Genomic DNA, 27218 nt, shown 5'->3' with positions numbered 1-27218 from the left:
ACAAAGACTGACATTTGTATGTGGATGGTAAGTAAAATTCCTCTTCTTTTCAATCAGAATTAAATCCTTCAGAACACCCCTTTGTTAAATTTCTGATGCATGCTACCAATGTAAAAAAAACAACACATCTTACTTATTGGTTTCTTCAGTAGGCAGGTAGAACAGTAACTAGAATAGACCAAACTACGGCCAATCCAGATCAAATAGTTTGCAGAAATTTCAAAGGAAACAGATTACCTTTGAAGCATCAATTGTTATGAAAACATATTCGGCAAATGGAAAAAAAATCAGTCGCATTCATGCAGTACAATTATTTGATGTTGCCGCCACAATGTGAAATGGGCATTTGTTTGGTTCTCCAAAGCTGTCCTTTAGCGGTGACTTCAATAATGCATGCACCCTTCATCAAAGAAAGTCAACTACAATCTTCAATAAAAACAAAGAATTTTTCAAAGGAGGTCAGTACCAAACTTTAATAAAAGTATTGGAATCTGATGGATTTTTGCATTTTCCAACGTGACTGGAACATGTTAACTGTGCTGTGAAAGTTTCCTTTTTGCAGGGAAAAAGTTTATTCTTACGAACACTACCAAAGGCAGCTTAAAACGCTAATTTATGCTGACTTTGGACATACTGATTGTGCTGGTTTTCCACTGAACAGAACAATATGACCTGTGATAAAAATTATTGAATATTTTAAATCTGTGTGTGTGCAAATTTTCGATGGAATCACTTGTATTGTGGATTCAGTGTACATGATGAGATTCGCAGGTGAGTACATGGTGCTGATGCTCTATTCATGCTGTACATTAGACGTATACATAAACAGTATTTACGTATATATATACCAATTTGTGGTTCTTTAATTAAAGTAAAATATTATATATGCCTTCTTTGTTTTCATTAAAGGTGTATTTCCCATTTAATATGCATCAATTTAAGAAGGGAACTGTGCCAATGAAGCACATATTTTACTGCCCACATTTATTAACCCCCCTGCCCCATGCAAATTTTTTGGAGTACATGCATCATTTTCTTCAGCTAATTGACCTAAGTGTTCTGAAGGATTTAATTCTGAGTGAAAAGACGAGGAATTTTACTTACCATCCACATAAAAATGTCAGTTTATGCAAATATATTAATTACTAATGAGTGGTCAAAAAATCGATGATTATGAGATAATGCCTTGTCCGGTTGATCTCTGCTACCAGAAATATCAACAACAAAAAAAGTGGATATCTCACAGCATACACTACTTGTGCTCGATGTCAGCATAAGTGGATTATGATATAACAAAGCACTGTTAAGATGGTTTGTCAATATGGACAAAGAAATTGTTGATGTAACATTAGATAAATTTCAGTGCATTTTGTATCAAGCTTGTGGCTTCCTTTCATGGGGCCTCTGAATTTCTCCACTCCAAACCAATGGTTGTATATGCAAGTTTAAAACAGCCAAGAACATCACCAATAAAAAAAATTGCCACCAATAAGGAATAAAATTGCAAACTGCAATCCCTGAATAAACTTTTTACACGTTATTTTTCATACTTTTAAAAGGAAAAAACTATTTTTTCGTGTAAGAGAAAAATACATATAAAATTTTAGGAGTCATGCCATGATCATTATTCATAAGCAATCTCTTTCCCAAAATGATAATAAACTTTTTACATTTTGTCTTATTTTTATAAAAGAATTTTGTCTTGTATGAGAAAAATATATGTATATGAAATTTCGGGAGCCACACCACAACTGTTATATCCGAATTTGTGTTATAACATGGTGTGCTATATCAGTGTTACACTGTATTAGTACTAGTAATATATAGACTGTGATTCTTTGCCACTTTCTCAATAAAAGTTAAGCCTCTCTCAGGGTTGGCATGTATGCACTATTTCTGCTGAGGCTCTTTTATTCTGAATTTATTGTAGTTAAAGAAAATAATTAACCCATGACAATATGAATTTCTTGTGCTTATTGACTCATGAGGTCAGGGCAGTTCCATTACAGCTAGTGTTCAAACAAAATGGCTCTGGTTGACAGTGTTTAAGTTGTGGGATGTAGGTTAAATACAGTATTCACTGGGTTTCTATCTAAGAGACATTTCTTTACAACCTTATAGAATCTATATCAGAAGCATGAACAGACTGACTTTGCAGGCCTCTCAGCAACTTTGCAGCAAAATATATCACTCTGTTAGATTTGCATGAACAAATATTTTTCCTTTAAGACCTACTCTGCTAATTGTAGCATGTTATTATCAGCCATTGTATTTGTAGAAGAAATAGAATTTGTTACTGAAAATATATCTCTTCAGTAATACTTATCCATTCATAATACAGATATTCCCTCCCATGTTGACCGCTCTGGTGGCCTGGTGGTTAGAGCATCTGCCTCGGATGCGGGAGGTCATGGTTTTGAACCCTGACCAAGTAATACCAAAGACTTACAAAATGGTACTAACAGCTGCCTTGCTAGGCGCTCAGCATTAAGAGGTTAGTGTTGGGGCTGGTTGGCCTGGTGTCAGGATAATGTGACTGGGTGGGACATCATGCTACATGTCTGCAGCATGATGCCCCAGTGCTAGACATAATTATAAACTGCCACACTGCAGACATTGTAGCAATATGACTGAAAAATTGTTAAAGCTACATTAAAAATCCAAAACACATGCACACACACTCCCTTCCTTGTCCTCCTTGCAGTCACATCTCTGGAACAGCATACATTTCTGTAGAAACTGATTAATGGAGGGATTTTGTAGCAATCCCTCTATTCAACACTTCAGTCTCACTAAGCAGATGACAATTTAATTCTTTAAGTGCTAAAACAAAGCAAGAGATATTATTAACATCATTATTTAGCTTGATAGGGCTGAATTGCATGGTAGTGGAAGGACTTCTAATGCATTATTGGGTTCTTATTACTGAAATTTTTTTCTTATTTGCCAATATCCCTAAAGCTAATTTCTCATATATTGAATACTTTTTACAAACCATCAAGAAAGGCTATATTTTGATTGGTACCAGTTTTTAAGAAGGGATATTTTGGTTGGAACTGAGATTTGTAGATAGGGAAAATAGTCCTTTTTTCTTTACAGATGGGTAATTGTGGGTCAAGTCTTAAAACTTTTTTATTTCTTCTACAATGATATCCATTCAACCCCCACCCCGGTTAATGAATTCCCAGTATTTACCATAATATATCATTACCTGATGAATGATGTCTTCATTGAAGTTAAACCACTGTAACATTTTCAGGAGAGACGTAAATCCCGTGATGATCAAAAGAGAGAGCTGGTTCTTTTGGAAACTAGGGAGGATCTTTACAACTATCAACTGGAGGACAAGAATCAGGAAGTCAAGGAATTAACCAAAAGAATTCAGGTAGTAGATCTTAGAAGTCTTTAATCATTTTTAAATAGTCTTGCTGTTATAATGATTTGTAAGTGCAATCTCAGTAAAGAGTGAATAAATAATTAGTTATCTATATTTCATCTCTAATTATAATCCTGGAACTATGATGGCTATTAGTTCTTGCCATGAAAAAAATCCAGAAATTATCTTCCCAAATTTATCAGTTTTGTTTGTTTGACATAATTATAACTGAGTTGAGAATTTCAATATGAGATTGTGGGAGAGGTCTTAGTACATCAAGTATTTTCACCCTATGAAAACAGCTTATGGACACTGTTTGCTTATGATTTTTTTTGTATTTTTGTTGATCCTTGATGGCATGAATTTCATCTCAGCACAATTTAGTTTGAAGTAATTCATGGATTCATACAAAATTTGGTATACAGTACACAATTTAGTTTCAAGTATTTCATGGATTCATACAAAATGTGGTATACAGTACACAATTTAGTTTGAAGTAATTCATGGATTCATACAAAATTTGGTATGCAGTACACAATTTAGTTTGAAGTAATTCATGGATTCATACAAAATGTGGTATACAGTACACAATTTAGTCTGAAGTAATTCATGGATTCATACAAAATTTGGTATACAGTACACAATTTAGTTTGAAGTAATTCATGGATTCATACGAAATGTGGTATACAGTACACAGTGAGCTTAAGAATGTCTAAGTATAGATCAGTTTTTACCTTATTCTGTTGATTTATATAATTTGGTTTTTATTAAAAAGTTGTCATTGCATTGAACCAGTATTTGCTGAGGCATATATTATTTTTAGGTACAATTCAAAACAATATATGTGAATGCATTTGGGCCCGTCTGTATTATTATTTTTTTTAGCTCGGAGAGTTATTGTTCTAATGCCTGTATCAGCATTAGCAAGTATTAAATCATATACATATATATACTCTTTCTGAACTATTCTTTCTTCCTATACTCAAGGCATCAGTTTGGAATAGCGTTCTGTGTGCCTTGCCCATAGTGATGGGGTAAGGGGAATGTTTGTGTACATGTATATTATTTGTACTTTTCTTGATTGTGTTTTATTGTAACTGAGGTTTTCCATATCCAGTATACATAGTTATCCCAAGAATCATGAAAATTGGTGATGAGTACTACATCTTCAGCTCAGATTTATGTCACTGTAATCCATATTCCACACTATAGGCTCAGTCTGAATAAAATCAGATTTACACTGTCCTAAGTGAAGATCTAACAGAGACCACTGAGGGGTCATATTCTGGTGACCTTTAAATTAGCTAATGGAAATGCAGCTTTCAGAAATTTTAAAGTGAATCAGATTGTTCGGCACAAATTGATACTCTTCAGTCATACTATCCAAAAGAGAAGATATAAAACTTCTTCTGATTGGCTGGTAAATTAAGTGGTTATGGTAATAACATGGGTCACCAGAATATGACTCTTAAGTGCTTGCTGTCATATTTTCACGTAAAACAGTGGAGATCTGATTTTAATCAGATTGTTTACTGACTTGGATTAAATTTTTGTGTTTATAGTTTAATTTTCAATTTATGTACATGTAAGAACCATCCATCTAGATGGTTGTATGCATCCTTATTTGTTTCATACCCTTATGGGGAAAAAAAGGACACTAGCTTAAGTTGTTTTTTGCGTTTGGCTCATGACCAAATAGGGTTTAATATACTGCATACATTCCTAAATTTTGTATGGGGATGCACCCATATCACAAGTATGTTACAGTGACTAATATTTAATGCTTCACTGACTTGTTTTCAATTTTGTGACTGAAATGTTCATGCTTGAATCATTAAATAATATGATTGTATACATTTAATTGTACCACACCTGTACAAGAAAATTTGACTAACCTGTGTTTGACATTTTACTGTCCTAGGTTAAGTTTTTGCATTTAGCTGATGGTGACATAGGCTTTTGGCATGCTATGTGCATATTATCCTATCATGAAATTCATTGATGGGATGCATCTTGATGAACACTACTCCCTCTTTATGGTCATGATGGTCCACATTGATGGGATGCATCTTGATGGACACTACTCCATCTTGATGGTCTTTATGGTCCACATTAATGGGATGCATCTTGATGGACACTACTCCCTCTTTATGGTCATGATGGTCAACATTGATGGGATGCATCTTGATGAAAACTACTCCCTCTTTATGGTCATTATGGTCCACATTGATGTGATGCATCTTGATGGACACTACTCCCTCTTTATGGTCATGATGGTCCACATTGATGGGATGCATCTTGATGAACACTACTCCCACTTTGTGGTCTTTATGGTCCACATTAAAGGGAAGCATCTTGATGGACACTACTCTCTCTCTTTATGGCCATTATGGTCCACATTGATGGGATGCATCTTGATGGACACTACTCTCTTTATGGTCTTTATGGTCCACATTAATGGGATGCATCTTGATGGACACTACTCTCTCTTTATGGTCATTATGGTCCACATTAATGGGATGCATCTTGATGAAAACTACTCTCTCTTTATGGTCATGATGGTCCACATTGATGGGATGCATCTTGATGGACACTACTCCCTCTTGATGGTCTTTATGGTCCACATTAATGGGATGCATCTTGATGGACACTACTCTCTCTTTATGGTCATTATGGTCCACATTGATGGGATGCATCTTGATGAACACTACTCTTGATGGTCTTTATGGTCCACATTAATGGGATGCATCTTGATGGACACTACTCCCTCTTTATGGTCATGATGGTCCACATTGATGGGATGTATCTTGATGAAAACTACTCTCTCTTTATGGTCATTATGGTCCACATTGATGGGATGCATCTTGATGAAAACTACTCCCTCTTTATGGTCATGATGGTCCACATTGATGGGATGCATCTTGATGAAAACTACTCTCTCTTTATGGTCATGATGGTCCACATTAATGGGATGCATCTTGATGAACACTACTCTTGATGGTCTTTATGGTCCACATTAATGGGATGCATCTTGATGGACACTACTCCCTCTTTATGGTCATGATGGTCCACATTGATGGGATGCATCTTGATGAAAACTACTCCCTCTTTATGGTCCACGTTAATCTGATGCATCTTGATGAAAACTACTCTCTCTTTATGGTCATTATGGTCCACATTGATAGGATGCATCTTGATGAAAACTACTCCCTCTTTATGGTCCACGTTAATCTGATGCATCTTGATGAAAACTACTCTCTCTTTATGGTCATTATGGTCCACATTGATGGGATGCATCTTGATGAAAACTACTCTCTCTTTATGGTCATTATGGTCCACATTGATGGGATGCATCTTGATGAAAACTACTCCCTCTTTATGGTCTTTATGGTCCACATTAATGGGATGCATCTTGATGAAAACTACTCTCTCTTTATGGTCATTATGGTCCACATTGATGGGATGCATCTTGATGAAAACTACTCCCTCTTTATGGTCCACGTTAATCTGATGCATCTTGATGAAAACTACTCTCTCTTTATGGTCATTATGGTCCACATTGATGGGATGCATCTTGATGAAAACTACTCCCTCTTTATGGTCCACGTTAATCTGATGCATCTTGATGAAAACTACTCTCTCTTTATGGTCATTATGGTCCACATTGATGGGATGCATCTTGATGAAAACTACTCTCTCTTTATGGTCATGATGGTCCACATTGATGGGATGCATCTTGATGAAAACTACTCTCTCTTTATGGTCATGATGGTCCACATTGATAGGATGCATCTTGATGAAAACTACTCCCTCTTTATGGTCTTTATGGTCCACATTAATGGGATGCATCTTGATGGACACTACTCCCTCTTTATGGTCATGATGGTCCACATTGATGGGATGTATCTTGATGAAAACTACTCTCTCTTTATGGTCATTATGGTCCACATTGATGGGATGCATCTTGATGAAAACTACTCCCTCTTTATGGTCATGATGGTCCACATTAATGGGATGCATCTTGATGGACACTACTACCTCTTTATGTTCATCATGGTCCACATTGATGGGATGCATCTTGATGGACACTACTCCCTCTTTATGGTCTTTATGGTCCACATTGATGGGATGCATCTTGATGGACACTACTCCCTCTTTATGGTCATTATGGTCCACATTGATGGGATGCATCTTGATGAACACTACTCCCTCTTTATGGTCATTATGGTCCACATTGATGGGATGCATCTTGATGGACACTACTACCTCTTTATGGTCATTATGGTCCACATTGATGGGATGCATCTTGATGAACACTACTCTTGATGGTCTTTATGGTCCACATTAATGGGATGTATCTTGATGAACACTACTCCCTCTTTATGGTCATTATGGTCCACATTGATGGGATGCATCTTGATGAAAACTACTCTCTCTTTATGGTCATGATGGTCCACATTGATGGGATGTATCTTGATGAAAACTACTCTCTCTTTATGGTCATTATGGTCCACATTGATGGGATGCATCTTGATGAAAACTACTCCCTCTTTATGGTCATTATGGTCCACATAGATGGGATGCATCTTGATGGACACTACTCCCTCTTTATGGTCCTTATGGTCCACATTAATGGGATGCATCTTGATGGACACTACTCCCTCTTTATGGTCATTATGGTCCACATTGATGGGATGCATCTTGATGAAAACTACTCCCTCTTTATGGTCATGATGGTCCACATTGATGGGATGCATCTTGATGGACACTACTCCCTCTTTATGGTCTTTATGGTCCACATTGATGGGATGCATCTTGACGAACACTACTCCCTCTTTATGGTCATTATGGTCCACATTAATGGGATGCATCTTGATGGACACTACTCTCTCTTTATGGTCATTATGGTCCACATTGATAGGATGCATCTTGATGAAAACTACTCCCTCTTTATGGTCATTATGGTCCACATTGATAGGATGCATCTTGATGAAAACTACTCTCCCTTTATGGTCATTATGTTCCACATTTTGTGCTTCACTGACTTAAGTTAAAAAAAATTGTTTGCTCATATCACAGGCACTGTTTATACTACTGTCACAAAATTAACGATAGGCATCTCTGTTAGTACCACACCATTCTCACCCACCCCTCATGACCTATATTTCATCTATTACTGGATTTGTTTAAGTTTTTGTGTTTATTTCATGACCACATGAGGTTTTGGTATGCTATATGTGTAATATCCTTTCCAAATTAATGAAACTGGTGAATAGATGCATATTCACGAGTACTACTTCAAAAGTAGTCTCAGAATAATATTTAATGCTTCAGTGATGTTGAAATTTTTGTTATTTAATGGAACATTTATTGGATGTTTATGTTAAAATCATTAAACTTCATAACTGATGCATCACTATTAGTATTACACCCATACAGCTAAAGAAGATTATAGTGACCTACACTTTCCGCTTTGTTAACATGGTTAAGCCCAAGATCACATAGATTTTTCATATCATCTAAATACTAGCCTACACCGAAGGCCTTTGCTGACTAATGCAATTGAAAGTAGCAATATTTATTCTGTAATAAACTTTGAATATTAATGACTGCAGGATGTATATTGGGATAGGCTACCATAAACAGGTTCAATACACTTTGTACATGTGAATGAATACAATAATTAGATAAGTAGACTGCATCTATTTCATGTGAGACCTTGGCTTTAGTGGCTAGTCAAGGTAATTACTGATGCATGAACTCTGCTTCTAATTGTGCCATGCAGGCCTGTAACTTGTACCCAGTGACATATAGTTTCTATGGATGGACACAAATAATAGTTTCAAAGCAGATTTTAAGGAGAATTGTTTTAATTAAATAAAATAAATGAATCTCTACTTTTTATTAGCTAATTACAGGCTCAACTCTTGAGCCTAAATTTAGGTGGAAAATTCCCCCTTTCGTTTAAAAAGGGAGAACTTTATGAATATAAGAGGAAATTGATTTTAGAAATGAAGGCACACTTAAAAAATATGATGTGGAATTTTCATACATTTTGATCAGAAGCATGATTTTTTTTGGGTGTCTGATAGGGATCAAATGTTCATAAAAATTAATTTAGTCTGAATTTGTTTTTGAATAATAATAATAAATGTTTTTCATTGCTGCTGGGGCCACTAAAAGCTTAGGAGATTACTTAGTATTATTACTTAGTATTTTCTGACTATATAGGACCTGGAAGATCTGGTAGATGGGTATGAGTCACAAGAGAAGGATTATATGGAGAGAGAACAGAGACTGAGGGAGAAACTAGCTGAAAAAGAGAACAGCCAAGAAAAAGATAATAAAGTAGTAAGTTTAGAACAATGCACAGTGAAATATGTAAAATCTGGATACAATGGAAGATATGATCTTCATTCAGATTTTCCACTGAAACCAATACACCACTCCCTCAATAACTCGTGCCCTGATAACTTGCAAACCCGCTTATAACATGAGATCAGTTGTGGATCCTATTTTTTAAAAACTTGAAAATGTCACCCAAATTTTTTTATCCCTTTTTCCTTGAACTTGAAAAAAAATCGCGATCAAATTGATAACTGAAACGGTGATATATCACTCGTTTTACTGTCAAAAATGGTAGAAATGACCTGGAAACATTAATTAATATTTTGAAATTATCAAATTTTAATAAGAAGTAATATAATTGGTTACCAATTTCTTTCCAAATGACATTTTGAGTACCCCATAATTAGAGATATTCAAGAAAATTGCGATCAATGAAAATGTCACTTATGCCTAGTTTAGGCAGTACATTAATATTTAAATGCCAATTAAATAATTTTTATTAAGTGAAATTTGTGTTTTAGTTCTATCTTTTAGTTTCACTTAAGCATAATCATCGCAAATGCAATGTGTATTTAAACTTAAAATGTGCCAATCTAACAGCTGGCCTCCTTTGTATTAGGCTTTATCACATTAATTATGTCTTTTGAATCAAATAAAGTAGGTGGAATGTAGAAAAAGTTAAAAGGCATGCAAATCCTACATACTTAAAATCTAGCATCCCCGGTCTTATGTCGGGTGAACTCACTTCAGTTGATCAATCGAACACTGTTATAAATTTTATTATGTAACTTAAACTACCTTAAATTAACTGATTCTTTCATAACTGTGATCAAAGATAGCAAGGCAACCAAGTGAAACGAATACTTCGTAAAATAAAGAGCTTGGTTTCACAGATACGGACTATTGGGGGCAAGCAATTTTCTGCGATTTTTTAACTGGCACTTAGAAATATCCTCAAGGGTGATAAGAAGTTTCACTATTACTTTCATTGAAATCATGACATCATTACTGTACTAATTGAACAATACAACATTTGAGTTTCGATGTAGGCGATTGTCTCACAGAATAAATGTTGGTAGTTTTATAAAAAAAATGGAATCATGTTTGGTGGTACATCAACAGATAGTCTAGTTTCTGGCTACTTTGACTCCCAACTTGCTAGTATACTATTTAAAACCACTCCGAGAACCAGTCTAATCAACAAAACAAAAAGCAGTGACGTAATACACGTTTTCGTGTACATGTGATGCTTGTTGAAACCAGTTGGAACGATCTTTTACATGTTGGAAATTTTTATAATAATTCTTATTTATACAGAATAACAAACAACTTCATTAGAAAAAGTGCGTTATAACAATTATAATCGACATGATTGTAAAAGGAGGATTCAGTCATTAAACAGCCCAGTTCTCTACACACACACACCCCCGCCCGGTGTTCTCGATGTTTGGAGGTCACTCGATAACTCGCGCCCTTGCTTATAGTGTGGCCTGTGTTTGTGGACCCTATTGTGCATGAGTTGTCAAGTGAGAGGTGTATTGATAATATTAGGTCTAAAGCTAATTTCTCTAAATTCAGATGATGACAAAATCTATACAATGTCCCTGTAAAGGTCTCTATGCAGTTACAGGAGTATGTGTAAAGAGCATGGAAGTGTGTTTTAAAAAAAATAAAGCTGCTACTGGAGACAAAATATTTAACTTTACATTATCACACATGATTGATTTATGTGTACAATATTTTTTGCATGTAATATTTCAGGAACTGGAGACAAAATATTTAACTTTACATTATCACACATGATTGATTTATGTGTACAATATTTTTTGCATGTAATATTTCAGGAACTTCATGTTTTGGTACAAACTTCATCCCCATCACCAAAGAAGGACAGGAAGACAACAGAAAAATTTAAGGTCAGTAGTGTTATGACTCTATGGTCATGAACTAAGGAATAGAAAGAAACAAAACCAACAAGTTTTGTAAAACAGTAAATAATTTATTTCTCTAAGTTATAAATGAAAATATAAGAGGAACTTAAATTATTATGAATTGAATTCAAAATAATCCTACAAAATTTCAAAAAGTCCAAAAGAATCAAATGATCTGAATGAATTTCAGATCCTTGAATGCACTGGTCTGATAGCAGTCTTGTTGCATTAAAGTGGCATTGTCCAGAAATCCTGTAAATATTTCACTTTACCAGAATAATATCTTAGTCCATTGAGAACTTTGTAATTCCAATGAATAATCCAAAGAAATGTTTTCTCTCAGATAATATCTAAACACAACATTAAATACATGTAAAGACTGATATTACAATAAGAACTTAAGAAATAAGACTGATCAAATTGTCCAGCTCCACATATATTCAAGCATATGGAGTAAAAATGCATTTTGCTACTACTTGTTATGTGACATTTTGCAAATATCCCACATTGTAAAAGAACCCACCTGATCCCACCACTGTCCAGGCAATGAGAAATTACCCCAAAGTTGTCAACAGGTTTTATTATTAATATTTTTATTAATGATAATAAATACCTATGTCACAACTATTTATAGATCCTATTCCTAATATCTTCAAATAGGATCATATACCCATGAACAAAAGTCAATTATCTAATTTGATTATAGATGATTATTACAATAAGGTCTTGAACAAAAATTACACCTATTACAGATAGTTTTGTACCAAGAGTTACAAAATATAGATATACATAACAGTAGTCATCTATTTAATTGCTTATGGTCAGTCATTCACAGAAGAATGTCAAACCATATATTGACTGTATATGCAAGCAAGTCTTAAAATATTACACCATCATAGACATTGTTCAGTATTATGCAAGCTGCAAAGAAATGAATTGAGTAGCTAGGTCATTATTATCATTTGAATCCTTGGACCATACCTAAGTTAAAATATGCCTAAAAGGGTATACCTGTAGATCAGAGACCAGTCTCTATTTGCGTTTGAATGACAAGTGTATGTATGTTTTCTAGGTTTTAGATTTGAGCCATACAGATATATGATGTGAAAAATGCATATATTTAACCTTACCCATTAATTCTTGATACAACAAATGGTGCTGTTTTGCAGGAATTAGAAGAACTGTTGGAGGATTATAAAAAAAAAGAACAGACATGGCAACAAAAGGAGGAAGAATTAAAAGATTCAGTTGAGGTTCGTTGAAAATATTAAATTCAGAAAAAAAGAAAAGAAAATGAATTTGTTAGTTAATAAAGTGTTCATTTCTAATTGCATTTTGCAGTGAAAAGTATTGATATCAATGGGTGCATGGAAACCTTAAGATCTACTTTAGCGAAATCCTCTCCATTAAGAGTGGTTGCAATAATCTGGAAGCATGTAAACACAGTTAAAACCAAATAATTTTTGACAAACTACATGGATGTTAGACAAATTGGTACACTGAAAATGGGGTAATTTTCTGTTCCAGATTTTTACTGATTGAGAGGTTATTGAATAAGCTACATGGAGGGTGGGGTGGGGTGGAATTGGCAGCTGTGAAGCATAACATAAATTTCTGTGATCAAAATTTCACTGAGGTTCATTGAAGATTCATTTTTTGTGCCAGAAAGATACAATAGAGTTTAAGCTTCTGATTTTATTCCAAACATATTTCCAAGATAATTGGGCATACAGTTTGGCAAATATTCTACTGAATCTGCCGAGGGAAATTAAGTGTATTGTGTATATACATATGTTGGAGTCTAGTTCACACATACACTTTCCAAGCTCTCCTTGAGTTTCAGGTATTCAAATGCTAGTTAAAGGAATACCTGTATTCTAGCTTTGCATTTTCTTTTTCTTTGGATTTTTGTGTGTGTGTATATTTCCAAGGTATTTTTCACAAGAGAAATAAAGTTAGTAAGTCAGGTATATTCTTCAAGGAGGCATTCAGGTAGTAGGAGTGGATTTTAGGAAGGTGATACTGCCATACAAGTTGTAGGAGTGGATTTAAGAGGGTGATAGTGCCATACAGGTTATCAGGGGATTTCTTTTTAAGAAGGTGACAGTGCCATCCAGATAGCAGTGCTGGATTTTAGGAATGTGATATTGCCATACAGATAGCAGTACTGGATTTTAGGAATGTGTTATTGCCATACAGGTTAATAGGAGTGGATTTTAGGAAGGTGATAGTGCCATAAAGGTTATTAGGAGTGGATTTTAGGATGATAATAGTGTCATGTGAGCTATGACAATGGATAGTTCTTATTGTATATAAACTAGTGTTGAAAAGACATGTTTTTTTAATGATATAAATTTCAATTTCTAGTTTACAAGAACAAATTCTTTAACTTTTTCTGTATATTGCAATGAAGTAAAAAAAAAAATCATAGTATTTTGTATGGCTACACCCTGTGACTTTTTTCAAACTACAACTTTCACTTAGGAATGAAAGAAATAATGAAGATGTAGATGTGGAATAGGAAAATAACTTGAAATCATAATCTCTCGTAAATGTATGTCAACTGTTTGACCAAACCTGGCACACCATATACCAAACTCAGCGTTTCAAACACTAAATATGTAGTTTTAATAGATCTGATCAACACAACAACTTAAAAGACAAATGTCTGTACTTTTCATTTGGCAATTGTTATCACCAGCCTTTGGACTTATAAACATAGATTAACCCCCTTGATATTATTTATGAATGTTATTAAATATTGTCTCAAATTTTAATTTACTGCTCAATTTTCAGGTGCAAGAATGCTTGCAGTTGAAACAATGAATAGTAACACTAATTTACATTCTCAGATTTGCCTGAATTATGTTTTACTTTGGAGTTATTCAATGCAAGCTGAATTCTAATGTACAGTTGTGGACAATTTACCACCAAATTATCCTAGGTAGGTAAAACATAGGGATATATGTTTTTCATGGTCTTTAATTTCTTGAAGAATTTTAGGGATATGACAACATTTATTTAGATTAAGCTGCTATACAAAGTGTTTAAAGTTTTGACATGTTTGCAAATTCCCTTTTTTTTGATGAGAAAACTGGTGTTCTCCAAATCCTGGACATTTGATTACATGCTAATTTTGGATTTCAGTTTTAATGAGCTCCTGGCATAATATTTTAGGGTTTATGAGTGGAAAAAATGTAATAATGAATGCCCAGTAAATCCCCAAAAATTCACAGTTCTCCTTAAAAATGCATATTTCAAAATACCTTGAGCATATAAGGGTTCAGATAAATTTAATAAATTAAAAAAAAAATGAAATTACAAAACAAAGGTATTTATTGGATCAAAATGCCTCTGAACAAGCAGACTATGGCATTGATGGACTTGAAATCCTAATACAGCATTATGGAACAGACAGGAAATCTGGCATAGTAGTCAGTAAAACACTGATCAAGAAAGTAAAACTTTAACAAAGCTTATGTTAGTGAAAAATCTTATCTTGGAGCAGAAGTGGACAGCTGTGGAAAATTGTACATAACAACCATAAAGAACAGTTTCCAAATTTGTTCCAGCTGGCTAAGCTAGATATGTATATGCCCCTTCAGCACATAACAATATTAATACTGAGATAAGGAACAGATTAAGCTCAGAAAAAATTGACAGATTAATACTTATAAAGTAAGAGGCAACATCTTTTAAGATTTTGATTTCAGTAGGACTCTAACAGAGTTTAGCAAGACGAAAGATAAGTGGATATTGAAGTATTAGGTAAATATTGCAGACCTGCCAACTCTTACAATTTTGCCATAAGTCTTAGAAAAATTACCCTTCAAATACAGACTTATGGCATGCAAGCAAAATCTACAGAAAAATTATTGTTGCTGAAAAATCCTAGATAATTGGTTCATCCGTGTTTTATTTGGATCCGGCCTTCATCTTAGAATTAGTGACATTAGTCAGGGAACCAGACTAACTTTACAGCAGCACCCCAGACACTTTAAACTGCACCTATTTGTTCATGCAAAGTGTCTGCATGATCAAACTGTTGATTATAGAATTTTTGAAAGTTGTCTCCAGAATGCGATATATTTTTAAGACAAAAAGGAAAATAAGTTTATGGAAAAGTGTTAATAATCAACACAGAAGAATAAAAAGGAGTATTCAGATTCTTGTGAATAAAAGCTGGAAAGGAAACAATTACATTTATTGGACATCACCTGCTAATTTGAGTATGTCTCGTGGTGGGAGATATGATTGATGTTGTCATGTGAAATGGAATTTTTTTCCCAAGAATTATGTCAAGTTGAGATATTTCAGCAAGCCATTACGTTGCATAGGGTTTGGAACTAAAGTTTGTGCAACTGTTCTAGTGGTAAATAAAGTCTATGCATACTTAACAAACTTTTCGTTTGAACATAATGTTTATCGCCGATGCGTCAAACTTTTAATTACGTTTTCCAGCTTTACAGTTGCAGTTATTGATATTTGTTACACCTTACTGAAAACTGGTCTATCTTATGGAAAAAAATCAACTGTCTTACTGAGATGGACTTGTCAGGGTTGGCAGGTATGATATTGAAGTATGGTGCCCCCTTTTTGTTTTAACCCTCCCCTTAAATGAGAGCCACCCGACCCCCACTTCCATTAGGTAAAATTCTGGCTGCATCTCTGAAATGAAAGCACTGGAGTTGCAGCTGGAGGAGAAAGTATAGAAGCTAATGAGCTAAATGACTATTTTATAAATATCATTTCCATTTCATCTTTCATTACATTTATTTATTTCTGTATTGTTTTTGTATTTGTTTCTTATAACTGAAGCAGAAAAGTTGATACCATGAATAATCATTGAAAACTGGTCATTGAAAAGGCATTGAATTTCAGTTCTGATCTTTATGTACTGTGAATGTTTACAATTACAAAATTTTTATATGGTTTCAATGAATGCTGGCTTCAATAGGCAATGCGTTCTTAATTTACACCTCAATATAAATGCCCAAATATCGAAAATTATTCATATTTGACAGTGTTTTAACTGTTCAATCACATACACAGACGGTATAGAGAAAGTTAACCTGATGCTTTCGTCCTTGCACTAAGGACTTCATCAGCAGACTGATTTAATCTCTACAGACTGTTAACATCACTTGATGGAATGGTGAGCGATGTTAACAGATTGTCCCAGATGTTGTTGAGTGTGCGGTTAAATAATGGATCATGATTGTGTGCACAAAATAATGCTGAATGGGGATGGGGGCCATTACAACTTGCTGCACATCTGGGACAATCTGTGAATAAAGCCCCAGACTGGTCATATGTAAGCAGCACTATCCCATCAGAACTTTAATATTTCTTATTCTTGAAGAAAATGTGTATTTTTTTCCTTAAGACGTCTGAAAAAGTCATAAAAGTTCAACAATTGTTTAAAATGAAATTCTGCAAATTTGGCTGATAGGAGTCTAATCTTCATCTACATCAATTGAATGTCTCTTTTCAACCAATATTAAAACTAAGTATCAATATGTTCTACAAATTCGTTTAAGTATGGATTTACAGGCACAGGGCGGGAATCAACCACATGGAATTTGCTACAAGGTTTGTTGCACTGAAGGGCCTCAAATGTCCTAGGTCCATAAAAAATAGAAACGATAAAAGTAAATATCTTCAGATTTTCCATAATCAATGAGAAAAGACTTGGACATGGGTTGAGAATAATGAAAAGTGGTCATTAATGTTTTATTAAGCATCGACAGCATACCCAGAGTCAGCCAGTTCTTAAAGTGCTTATTGAAAAGCACATCCAATTTCATAACTGACCCACTGATTGCAAAGTGATGAAACAAGTGTTCAGCGTATTACTTGCACCAGACAAATTAAACATACCCATCTCAATCATCGAGACTCTGATTTACAAAACTGTGTGCACAGCCAGCTATTCACAATGTCAGAGGGGCCAGAACTAGTCAGTTTCTATCTGGTTAAGATCATTGCATACTGACTGCTTTTGTTTGAGAAAACATGGCACTTGACATACACTTCGAGGGCTAAGGCATAGTTCATTGTAGATTGAGCAATCTGCTAGGTACTCTTGCTCTGATCTTTCCCATCCAATTTTAGATATTTTGACAACAAAAATGTCAAAGAGGATCCACTAATAAATGACATGATTTCATGGGCCCCAAGTGGCCGAGTGGTCTAAAGCGTTCTCCGTTACGGATCACTGCAGTCTCACCTGTCTGCATGGGTTCGATTCTTGGATTCGGCCAATGTGGGTATGTGAGAAAGCTTGCCAGTAGCTTCTCGAAGGTCGGGGTGGTTCTTTCCTGGGTTTTCCCGGGTTCTTCCACCACCATTAATACTGGCCGCCATGTATAGCCTATCGTGTGCTGAAAAATGGCGTTAAACCCTACAACAACAACAATAACAGCAACATGATTTCAGACCTAGTAAACTATTTATATAATTGAATAATCAATACAGTAGTTGTCTGAATTTTCTGTCTTTTGTTTATGTTAATGCTCTGGTGTAAGTATTTGCATGTTAGACTTAGTTGTTGGACCAGTCATTGTGCAGACCTGGGCAATAAGGGGTCCTACTGGTCCTGAATCGGTCAGTCAAAAAATGAAATTTTCAGGCCCTGATATAAAGTTTATAAACTGATGGGTGTAGAGTTTGTGAAAGTCCACATAACTGGTACAGCACATAAAAGTGAACTGAAAGAACTTTTGTATCATCTTGGTTAGCACCTTTGTATCCTCTTTGCGAACACCTTTTGTATCCTCTTGGTTAACACTTTCGCATACCATTAATTGTATTTTCTGCTTTAGAAACTTAAGTTTGATGTGATGTGTCAACGGCAACAGCAGCAGCTGAGTGTTCAGTCAAAAGAACACTTGATGGAACAGGTTCAGTTGTACCAGCAGGAGATCCGTGAGCATCGGGGTCGCATTCAGGTACACACTTCCATAGATGCGGTATATCTATTTATACATTCATGCATATGAATGCATGCAGGTCTTTCATTAATTTTCAAAAGTTGGACATCAATCCAATTAATTTGAATCTGCAAGTCCACTTCAGTAGATTGATAAAAATTGAGATATTTACAATACTTCTGTAATCTTCTGTTAGGTGTTCAGCCTTATGGTCATGGTCCTGCATCTGCTGTCCTAAACTTCTCAAAAACCACAGGAACAATTTTGGCAAGTGTGTCCTGGCATGAAAGGCTGCACTTTTACAATGATGCCAGTTTGCCTTAAAAGTTCACAGCTTTTTCTAAAAATAGGGAGAGGAACGTAGAAAGTTTTCTCTAAACATCCACTCAGAAATATCAAATGTGATCAAATTTGACAAAAAACATGTTTTGAAGGTCTTTTTAAAAATATTTAAGTGATTCTAATCCAAATAAAGTATGGCCACAAGTACTAATAATATAAATATCTTTGAATGACTTCTCAAAAGTTGCTAACCATGTGTAATTTGACAGAAAGCATTATGGTTTGAAAGATTAAAATTTGTACCAATGATGCCAATCCAATATTTAATATGCCTACCATTACTAAAAACAGAACAACTTCCCAAAATTAGCTCTGCAGAATTTGACCCACTTTGACAGAAAGCATTCTGATACAAATGATTTTGATACACTATCAGATATGGCTGCCAGTACTTAAAGATAGAAAAACCTTCAGACAACTTCTTAAAAATCTGCTCAACAGAATTGGACCAAATCTAAGGAAAGCATCTTGGCAAAAAGTGCTTTCAGATTTGTAAGCATTCTACCAATACATAATCCGATATGCATGGGTGAAGGTTCTCCATCATATGTTGGAAATTACATTTCAGAATATTCCCACAAGTCAGTCTTCCAAATCATGCAAATCTGTAGTGTTTTTGGTGGGGGAGCAGAGTAAGAATTTAAAGTGGTTGGCATTTATTAATAAAGAATCAATCCTTGGGGGTACTAAATTTTAAACTTATGATTTACAGTTGAGAGAGCAAACAGAAGTTTTTGTGTAGTATTTATGGAACTAAATGTTTTATTTAATTATTGTCATGCTTGTGTGTTTGTTTACTATTTTCAATTTTGGTTCGTGTGTGTGGGTATATATATATAATCCATTTGAATTTTTTATGTTCATTTCACATTTAAAGAATAATAATGGAAACCTTGTGTTGAGATGTTTGTGTGATTTGGAAATTTAGCGTAGTTTTAACAATTTTTCAGTCATATCACTATAATGTCTGCAGTGTGGCAGTTTATAGTGATGTCTAGCACTGAGGCATCATGCTGTAGACATGTAGCATGATGTCCCACTCCCTATCCACTTGGCCACCGGTGTTGTGTTGAGATAAAGGAACCACCTTTTTTTCAAAATTTACAATTAGGAATTTATGTATTAATGATTCAATAAATGTATGCATCATATTAAAGAACCAAAATTTTGGATTGTTCATTTATAATTTTTGATGGAAATATATAATGTCAAAATTACACCCTTTTTAGCTTCCATTAGACTTTGCCCCCCTACCCCAGACCCCCCCCCCACCTGGGCTTTGCCCCAGACCCAGAAGGGGGCCTAGGTGGCCTCCTTGACACCCAGCATACTTTTCAGCGTTGTGGTTTTTCCAAACTTATACCCATGGATATGTTCATAGTTACTAAAAAATAGCAAAACCCTAAATCTTCTAAAACATCACTCCTGAGAATGTGGCAAAATTTTCAGGTTTGTACAAATGATGCAAAACTATGTTCAGCTATAGTTGACATTAATGAAAAACTGTTCATCATAATTTGACCGATTTGACAGACATGAAGAGCTTTCAGCTTTTACAAAAATTGCTTCTCCTGAATACAGGGTTCGTAGGGGACATTGAAAACCTTGAAAATTAATTTTGTCCCTTGAGGCCTTGAAAACACCTGAAAAATCAAAATATTGTCTGGGTACTTTGAAAAGCCTTGATTGTCTTGAAATCAAAAGGAATTAATAAATATTTTTCATTTTACATATTTAAATAAAAAAGAAAAGAAAAATGATCTCTCACTAAGTTTGTGCCTGCAGGGAAATTTGCAGAACTGGTCACTGCGCAGTTGTACATTTTGGACTTCCAATTATATGAAGCCCAGATGCGGCCGTAGTTTAAATTTGAGTCATTTGTATGCTTCGAAATGGCTAGTTGCCGATTCTAGCCTCAGTGGCTAGATGAAGAAAAATATAAAGCTTGGATTATGAGATCTTTGTGAGAGAACTTTCCAAAATGACAATTATACCAGAAGGAAATTGATTTGCATGCAATGGGAGAGAGTGCTCTAAAGTCACATGCAGCTGGGGAAAATAAAACACCAAACTCTCATAATGGTGGTTAGTATGGCAAAACAAGAAGCCATCAACATGAAATTATTTTTGATGAAAGAAGTATGTGCACACAGAGATTCAGGTTTTAAAATGGTAACTGTATATAGTCTTAATTATGAAATTAGTTCGATCCGGTTCTATATTTCGATTGAGTTGAAATAGGACAGACAATAAGTGCAATAAAAACAATGAATCTAAAAATATACACCACAGCTAAGCTGAGAGAAATATTAATATATCTAATATGAGATAGTTCAAAATATCCATACACTGTTTTTAAATAAGTGATAATACAAAAAAACAACTTGGTTACTTTGTTTTGTTTTGTGGGGGTGGGTGAAGAAGAAAGGCAGGTACTGAAAAGGACATTGAGACAATGGCAGCTGCTGCTGCGGACTATGCATTGAAAGCAGAGACCCATAGGAAAATTTTCTTTATCACAACATCAAATAGTTTGAAGAAAAGTGTTACGGACAAAATCACTGAATTTGGAGCTCTTGTAAAACAGCGTGATGATGAGCTACAAGATCTGAAAAATTCACTCTAACATATTTTGGACTTTGTAAATAGTTTAGTGTAGACAGAGTAAAGTGAACATAGTTCAGCGACTGTACATTAATCTAATGCCCAGATGTAAGATGTTTAGTATTAATGGGAATGATATCAGAGATCATAATCTTGACTTCATGTTTTTTTTAAAGAAATAAATTTGCAAGAAATGTTCTTCGCATGAAATAATAGTAAGTATTAACTCGTATTTACATACAGTTTCATTTATGTACCCTTTAAAATTAATGTAAGAATGCACCTTGAAAAACATGATTTTGAACCTTGAAAACCCTTGAAAAAACCTTGAAAATTTTGAAAGAAGTTTGCTACTAACCCTGTGAACCTATGTTATATCAGGATGGTTTTATTTGTTTCACAATATCTTTACATATTTACATTTTATATTTTATCTTCTTATACTATATGTTCACATTTGATTGGAAGGCTTTTTGTGCAATCTATTCTTTCAATCTTTATCTTCAATTGAAACTTTATAGCCACTATCATACTGAGGTGCCATAAAATACATACATGCATGCATGCCAAACAGATGTCTGCATGGGTTCGAGTCTCGGATTCAGTCAATGTGGGTATGTGAGACAGCTTGCCAGTAGCTTCTCGTGGGTCGGTGGTTCTTTACTGATTTTTTCTGGGTTCTTCCTCCAACATTAATACTGGCCGCCATATAGGTGGCGCTCTACAGTTTCTCCTTCAAATACGTTCCCCGATCACATTAACGTTAGGAATATAAGCCTGCTACCTCTCGAATCCATCCCTACTAAAAGACGAAAATTCGTCTTTTCGGTCTATCTTATATAGACCAAAGGGCAATAACTCTTGCCCCTTATCTCCCCTTGCCACCGCCAGGTGTCGCTAGTTTTTAAGCTTCGCTTGTACGGATAACACGTACATTACACCTCCAAACAATCCAAGCCATCTTAGTGTTAAATTGGACCATCTGAAGTTAAATTTGGATTTTATTGTGTTGGACAATCATTCTTCGACAGGTTGTATACATTATTTTAACAATTTTTTCAAAATTGAGTGACTTTGTCACCCTTACGGATTTCGTTTACTGAAGACCATGTTTCACACGCTATTGCGGAACTCGTGTTGTCAATTAAGAGTTAACGCGACAGTGACTAATTTCGCTTACTCCGTTAGTAACGGTTGTGGTATTAGCGAATTAATAACATGCTGAATTACTAATTTGCGCTTTGTTTTCTTTTCTTGTGTCGTTTCAGTAGAAATGTCAACCAAATGCATGAAATGCATAAAGTTCAAAGCAAAAGAAGACAACCATGACTCTTGTATTGTATGTACCAAGTGTACATCATCTATACCATGCAGCGTGTGTAATACTTGGACAGAGCAAACGTGGGCGGATGTGGTCCAGAAGGCAGCAAAAGGGAGGGATAGACGGAATAAGTCGAAGAAGGATAGCATTGATGTCCTCAGTATACATCCGAAGACAGCCTCCATTGCGAGCCTCGTGGGGGACGTTGGGGTCCCCCCCCTCCACCTAAAGTTCATCATTTGCAACCGTCAGCCACAGTAACATCAGCGGCAATGGAGGAAAGTAATGTTGACAGGGTACAACAGTCCAACTTCGAACAGATGCGTCGTTTGGTCCAGGAAACGACGACGCAGCTATTGACATCAGGCCAGATATTACCCTTATTTCCCTCGCTCGCTTCCACAGCTTTTTCTGACTCTTTGGGGGAATGTTCCCCCAATTTTAGGCTGCCCAGTGGGCGTAAGTCTCCCCGCATGTCCGAGCATGGCCTTTGGGCCTGTAAGTCAGGATGCATGGGGTTTTTACCGGATCCATCGGATCCATATCTTTATACAACCTCTACGTCACCAGCCGTCCAACTGTCCCAGCATGGGGACCCTATTGCTAAAACGGTCTGACCAACATGACTTACGGGGATTTTAGTGATAAACCTGTCCGTCAAGCTGTACCGCCGGCAACATATAATTACTATGGCGGAGATTTTAGTGAGAAATCTGTCCGTCCAGCCAGACCATTGGAGCAGCCGGTACCGGTGATAGCAGGACCGTCGCCAACAAGCCAGACAAACCAGCCGGCAGAGCCAACCATCCATATGTTCACGGCTTATCCACAAGGGAGAGTTAGTGACAGTGTTAAGGATGACGGAATCACGTCATCTATGCCGCCTGGTATGCTCTATCCAGAAATGCAAGCTATTACAGAACACGACTCGGCACATAGTGAGGGTGACGAAACTCCTGCAAAACAGCCGTACACAGATCCAACCATGGAATGGACTGAGTTTGGCTTCAAGGCGGCAGTGGAAGAAATTTATAGGGTGTTGGCAACTTCAGAATGCCCTCCACCTCCTACCGCCACTCAAGACTACTAAGTTAAGGCGTCTGTAGATCTTGACGGGGAGGAAGAGACACTGTCCTTCCGGCTCCTTCCCCAGTCGGCAAAAATTAAGGAGATCAATGATCGTCTATCAGGACGAATAGGTGATCCGGGGAATGCTAAGGCATTCTTTTCAGAAAACCAAGTACCAGCGACGTTCTCATGTCGCTGTTACAAAACTCATTCAGACTCCTTCAGTACGGCAGTTCACATGTCCGCTCCACTGTTGTACAAAGTAGACAAAAATGTGTTCCATGCCACGTCAAAGCTAGTCCGGAACGTAGTCGCTACGTCTTCAATGTTAGACTTGGCTTCATTAGCCATTTTCCGACTCGCAGAAAAATCCGACAATGACCACGCTTGGGAAGCGACGGCCTGGATTGCTAGAGTTATTAACAGGGCAGCTCACCATTCCATGGCTAATGCGTTGACTGCTTCTGCCGACTTAGATCTGATACGATGGGACGCTTGTCTACGGTCCATGTTGCTCAAGCCCCGTCATACTCTGGCTTTACGGACGACTCCGTTTGGGTCGCCTTTACTCTTTGGAGGAAAAATTGAAGAAGTGCAGAAGCAGGCAGCTCAGGAACTGCCCCTCCAACTCGCTGTCCAACCCTCGCATTCGTTTAGGAAAAATCAGCCCCTGCCACAGCGGAGGGATGATTGGCGGACCAGGGACAAGGGATCCTTACAATCAAATGTGCAGTATAGATCCCAACCCAATGCCAGGAGACAACAGTCTAATCAAACTAGGAGGCAACCATACAGAGACGGTAAGAAACAAAGTTTCTCAGTCTTCAAGCCTCCTAACTCTAAAAATTGACATACACTTTCCACCACCCGCGAACAGCCTACCTGTGGGCGGCCACCTCTTGCAATTTCAGGACCACTGGACCACCTTTTTTCCTCAGAACAATTGGGTGATCCAGGTCATTTCTGAGGGACTTCGGATTTCATTTATCCAACCCCCTCCCCTGTCCTCCTTTCCCCTCTTCACGGACGTACCGTCCGATCGGGAGAAGGATACCTTTCTACAGCAGGAGATACGGTCGCTCATAGAAAAACGGGCAGTGGAGATTGTGAAAAACCCACAGTTGCCGGGGTTTTATTCCAGGCTGTTTCTTATCCAGAAGGCAAACGGCAAGTTGAGGCCAATTATCGACCTGAGTCGCCTCAACCAATACATTTTACCGCCGAAATTCAAGATGGAAACGGCGAGATCAATCTGTCTTTCCATCCGGCGGGACGAGTATGCCGTCAGTCTAGATATGACCGACGCATATTTTCACGTTCCTATCCACCCTGCGTCACGGAAATTTGTCCGATTCGCTTACCGCGACGCGGTTTATCAGTTCTGGGTCCTACCCTTTGGCCTCAACATCAGCCCTTGGGCTTTTACCAAGGTTATGGAATGCATCGTCACCCTGTTCCGCTCAACTTCATCTACCGGGATGGAAGTGTACTTGGACGACATCCTCCAGAAACATATGGTAAGTTCTGTTCTGCTCAAAGGCAGAAACGATCTTTTAGCTCTTTTAGATCATCTAGGCTTTCTGGTGAACTGGAAAAAGTCCGATCTCCGTCCATCTCAGTGTTTTGTCCATCTGGGTATGGAGTTTCTCACCGATCGGAATCTGGTATGGCTTCCTCGCGCTCACGTAATACGCATCGTCGAACTCGTCGAGTCCGTTTCCAACAGGACGTGGATTTCAGCGAGAGAATTCTTGCAACTCCTCGGATTATTCAATGCGGCGGCGGACTTGATCCCGCTTGGCCGTCTTTATATGCGTCCCTTACAAATGACGTTACTGGCACAATGGCGCCCCTTTTCAAGTCCCCTCAATCAAACAATAATGATCACGCCCGAGATACGATCGTTCCTGCGTCAGTGGCACAACCCCGGTTGGCTGTCCACGGGGATTCCTCTGGAGATGCCCCAAGCGGAGATAACGGTATCTACCGATGCCAATACCTACGGTTGGGGTGCCCTCCTGTTGCCGGACTTCACTACAGTCAGCGGCACGTGGGAGTCAGGGGAGAGGCCTCTCCACATCAACCTTTTAGAAATGAAGGCTGTCATCAATGCCTTTCATTTCTGGAAAGATCAACTCTCAGGAAAAACTGTCCTCATTATGTCAGACAACTCTGTGGTGGTGACTTACCTCCTCAAACAAGGGGGCACCAAATCACCAGACCTGTGCTTTCTGATCTGGCAGTTTCTACGTTGGTGCGACAACCTCCACATCAACGTACAAATCAGACACATTCCCGGCAGACTCAATGTCTTGGCCGACACTCTATCAAGGAAAGGTCAAGTCATTCATACGGAATGGTCTCTCCATCAATCGGTCTTTCTTCGGATTTGCACACTTTGGGGGCATCCGATGATCGATCTTTTTGCGACAAGGTGGAATCGCAAGTTGCCCACCTTCATCTCTCCGGTTCCGGACCCAGAGGCTTGGGCCGTGGACGCTCTGTCACTCAGCTGGGAGGGGTTGTGGGCATTCGCCTACCCTCCCACGGTTTTGGTACCGAAAATAATCCAGAGGTTAAGGGGTCAGAACTGTCGGATGATTCTGATTGCCCCTCTCAGATGGAACAAGTCCTGGGTCACCGATCTACTCGATCTAGCAATAGATCTACCCAGGAAGATTCCAACCAGCCCACATCTTCTCAAACAACCGCGGTCACAGGTGTTCCATCCCTGCCCAGACCGTCTTCTTCTTCACGCTTGGCTCTTGTCCGGGCAGCCTTGCGAGACAAACAATTTAAACCTTCGATTGTGGAGAGAATCTCAAGAGCAAGAAGGCCCTCCACTCTGAAGGCTTACGAGGGAAAGTGGCATGTTTTCAGGGACTGGTGCCATATCAATAACATCGTCCCTTTGAGTGTCTCAATCCCTCAACTGGCCGACTTTTTTCTCTGGCTTTTCGAGGAGAAACAGTTGGCCCCAATTACTATCAAAGGCTACCGCTCCATGATATCAGACACATTCCGCCATCATGGTAGAGGTGATATTGGGCATAACAAAGATCTATCAGATCTTTTAGCCAATTTTGATTTCAATCGACCAAAATCCCTCTCCCTGTTTCCAAAATGGAATCTGTCCTGGGTTTTAACATGGCTCAATTCAGACAAATTTGAACCTTTAGCCCACACTTCATTAAAGCTACTCTCATACAAAACATGTTTCTTGATAGCCTTAGCTTCAGCATGCAGGGTGAGTGAGTTACATGCCCTTTTCAGTGACCCAAACTTTCTTCAGTTCA

The 27218-nt window shown here is 37.2% G+C and overlaps 1 protein-coding gene across 1 annotated transcript in view; it reads left to right on the top strand.

Annotated features, from left to right (window-relative positions):
* LOC149775771 (citron Rho-interacting kinase-like) overlaps positions 1-27218 on the top strand; it is a 173253-nt gene that overhangs the window by 61307 nt on the left and 84728 nt on the right. Inside the window, exons 12-16 of the mRNA XM_089944415.1 lie at positions 3260-3385; positions 9608-9727; positions 11569-11640; positions 12825-12908; positions 18480-18605. Of these exons, the coding sequence (XP_089800541.1) occupies positions 3260-3385; positions 9608-9727; positions 11569-11640; positions 12825-12908; positions 18480-18605 (528 nt within the window). The remainder of the gene's footprint in view (positions 1-3259; positions 3386-9607; positions 9728-11568; positions 11641-12824; positions 12909-18479; positions 18606-27218) is intronic.

Source organism: Sinohyriopsis cumingii, chromosome 19, assembly GCF_028554795.1.
Source record: "Sinohyriopsis cumingii isolate HCF-2022 chromosome 19, ASM2855479v2, whole genome shotgun sequence".
In the NCBI taxonomy this organism is placed as follows: domain Eukaryota; kingdom Metazoa; phylum Mollusca; class Bivalvia; order Unionida; family Unionidae; genus Sinohyriopsis; species Sinohyriopsis cumingii.
The sequence above is the reverse complement of the archived record's forward strand: the minus strand, read 5'-3'. Positions and strand labels throughout refer to the sequence as shown.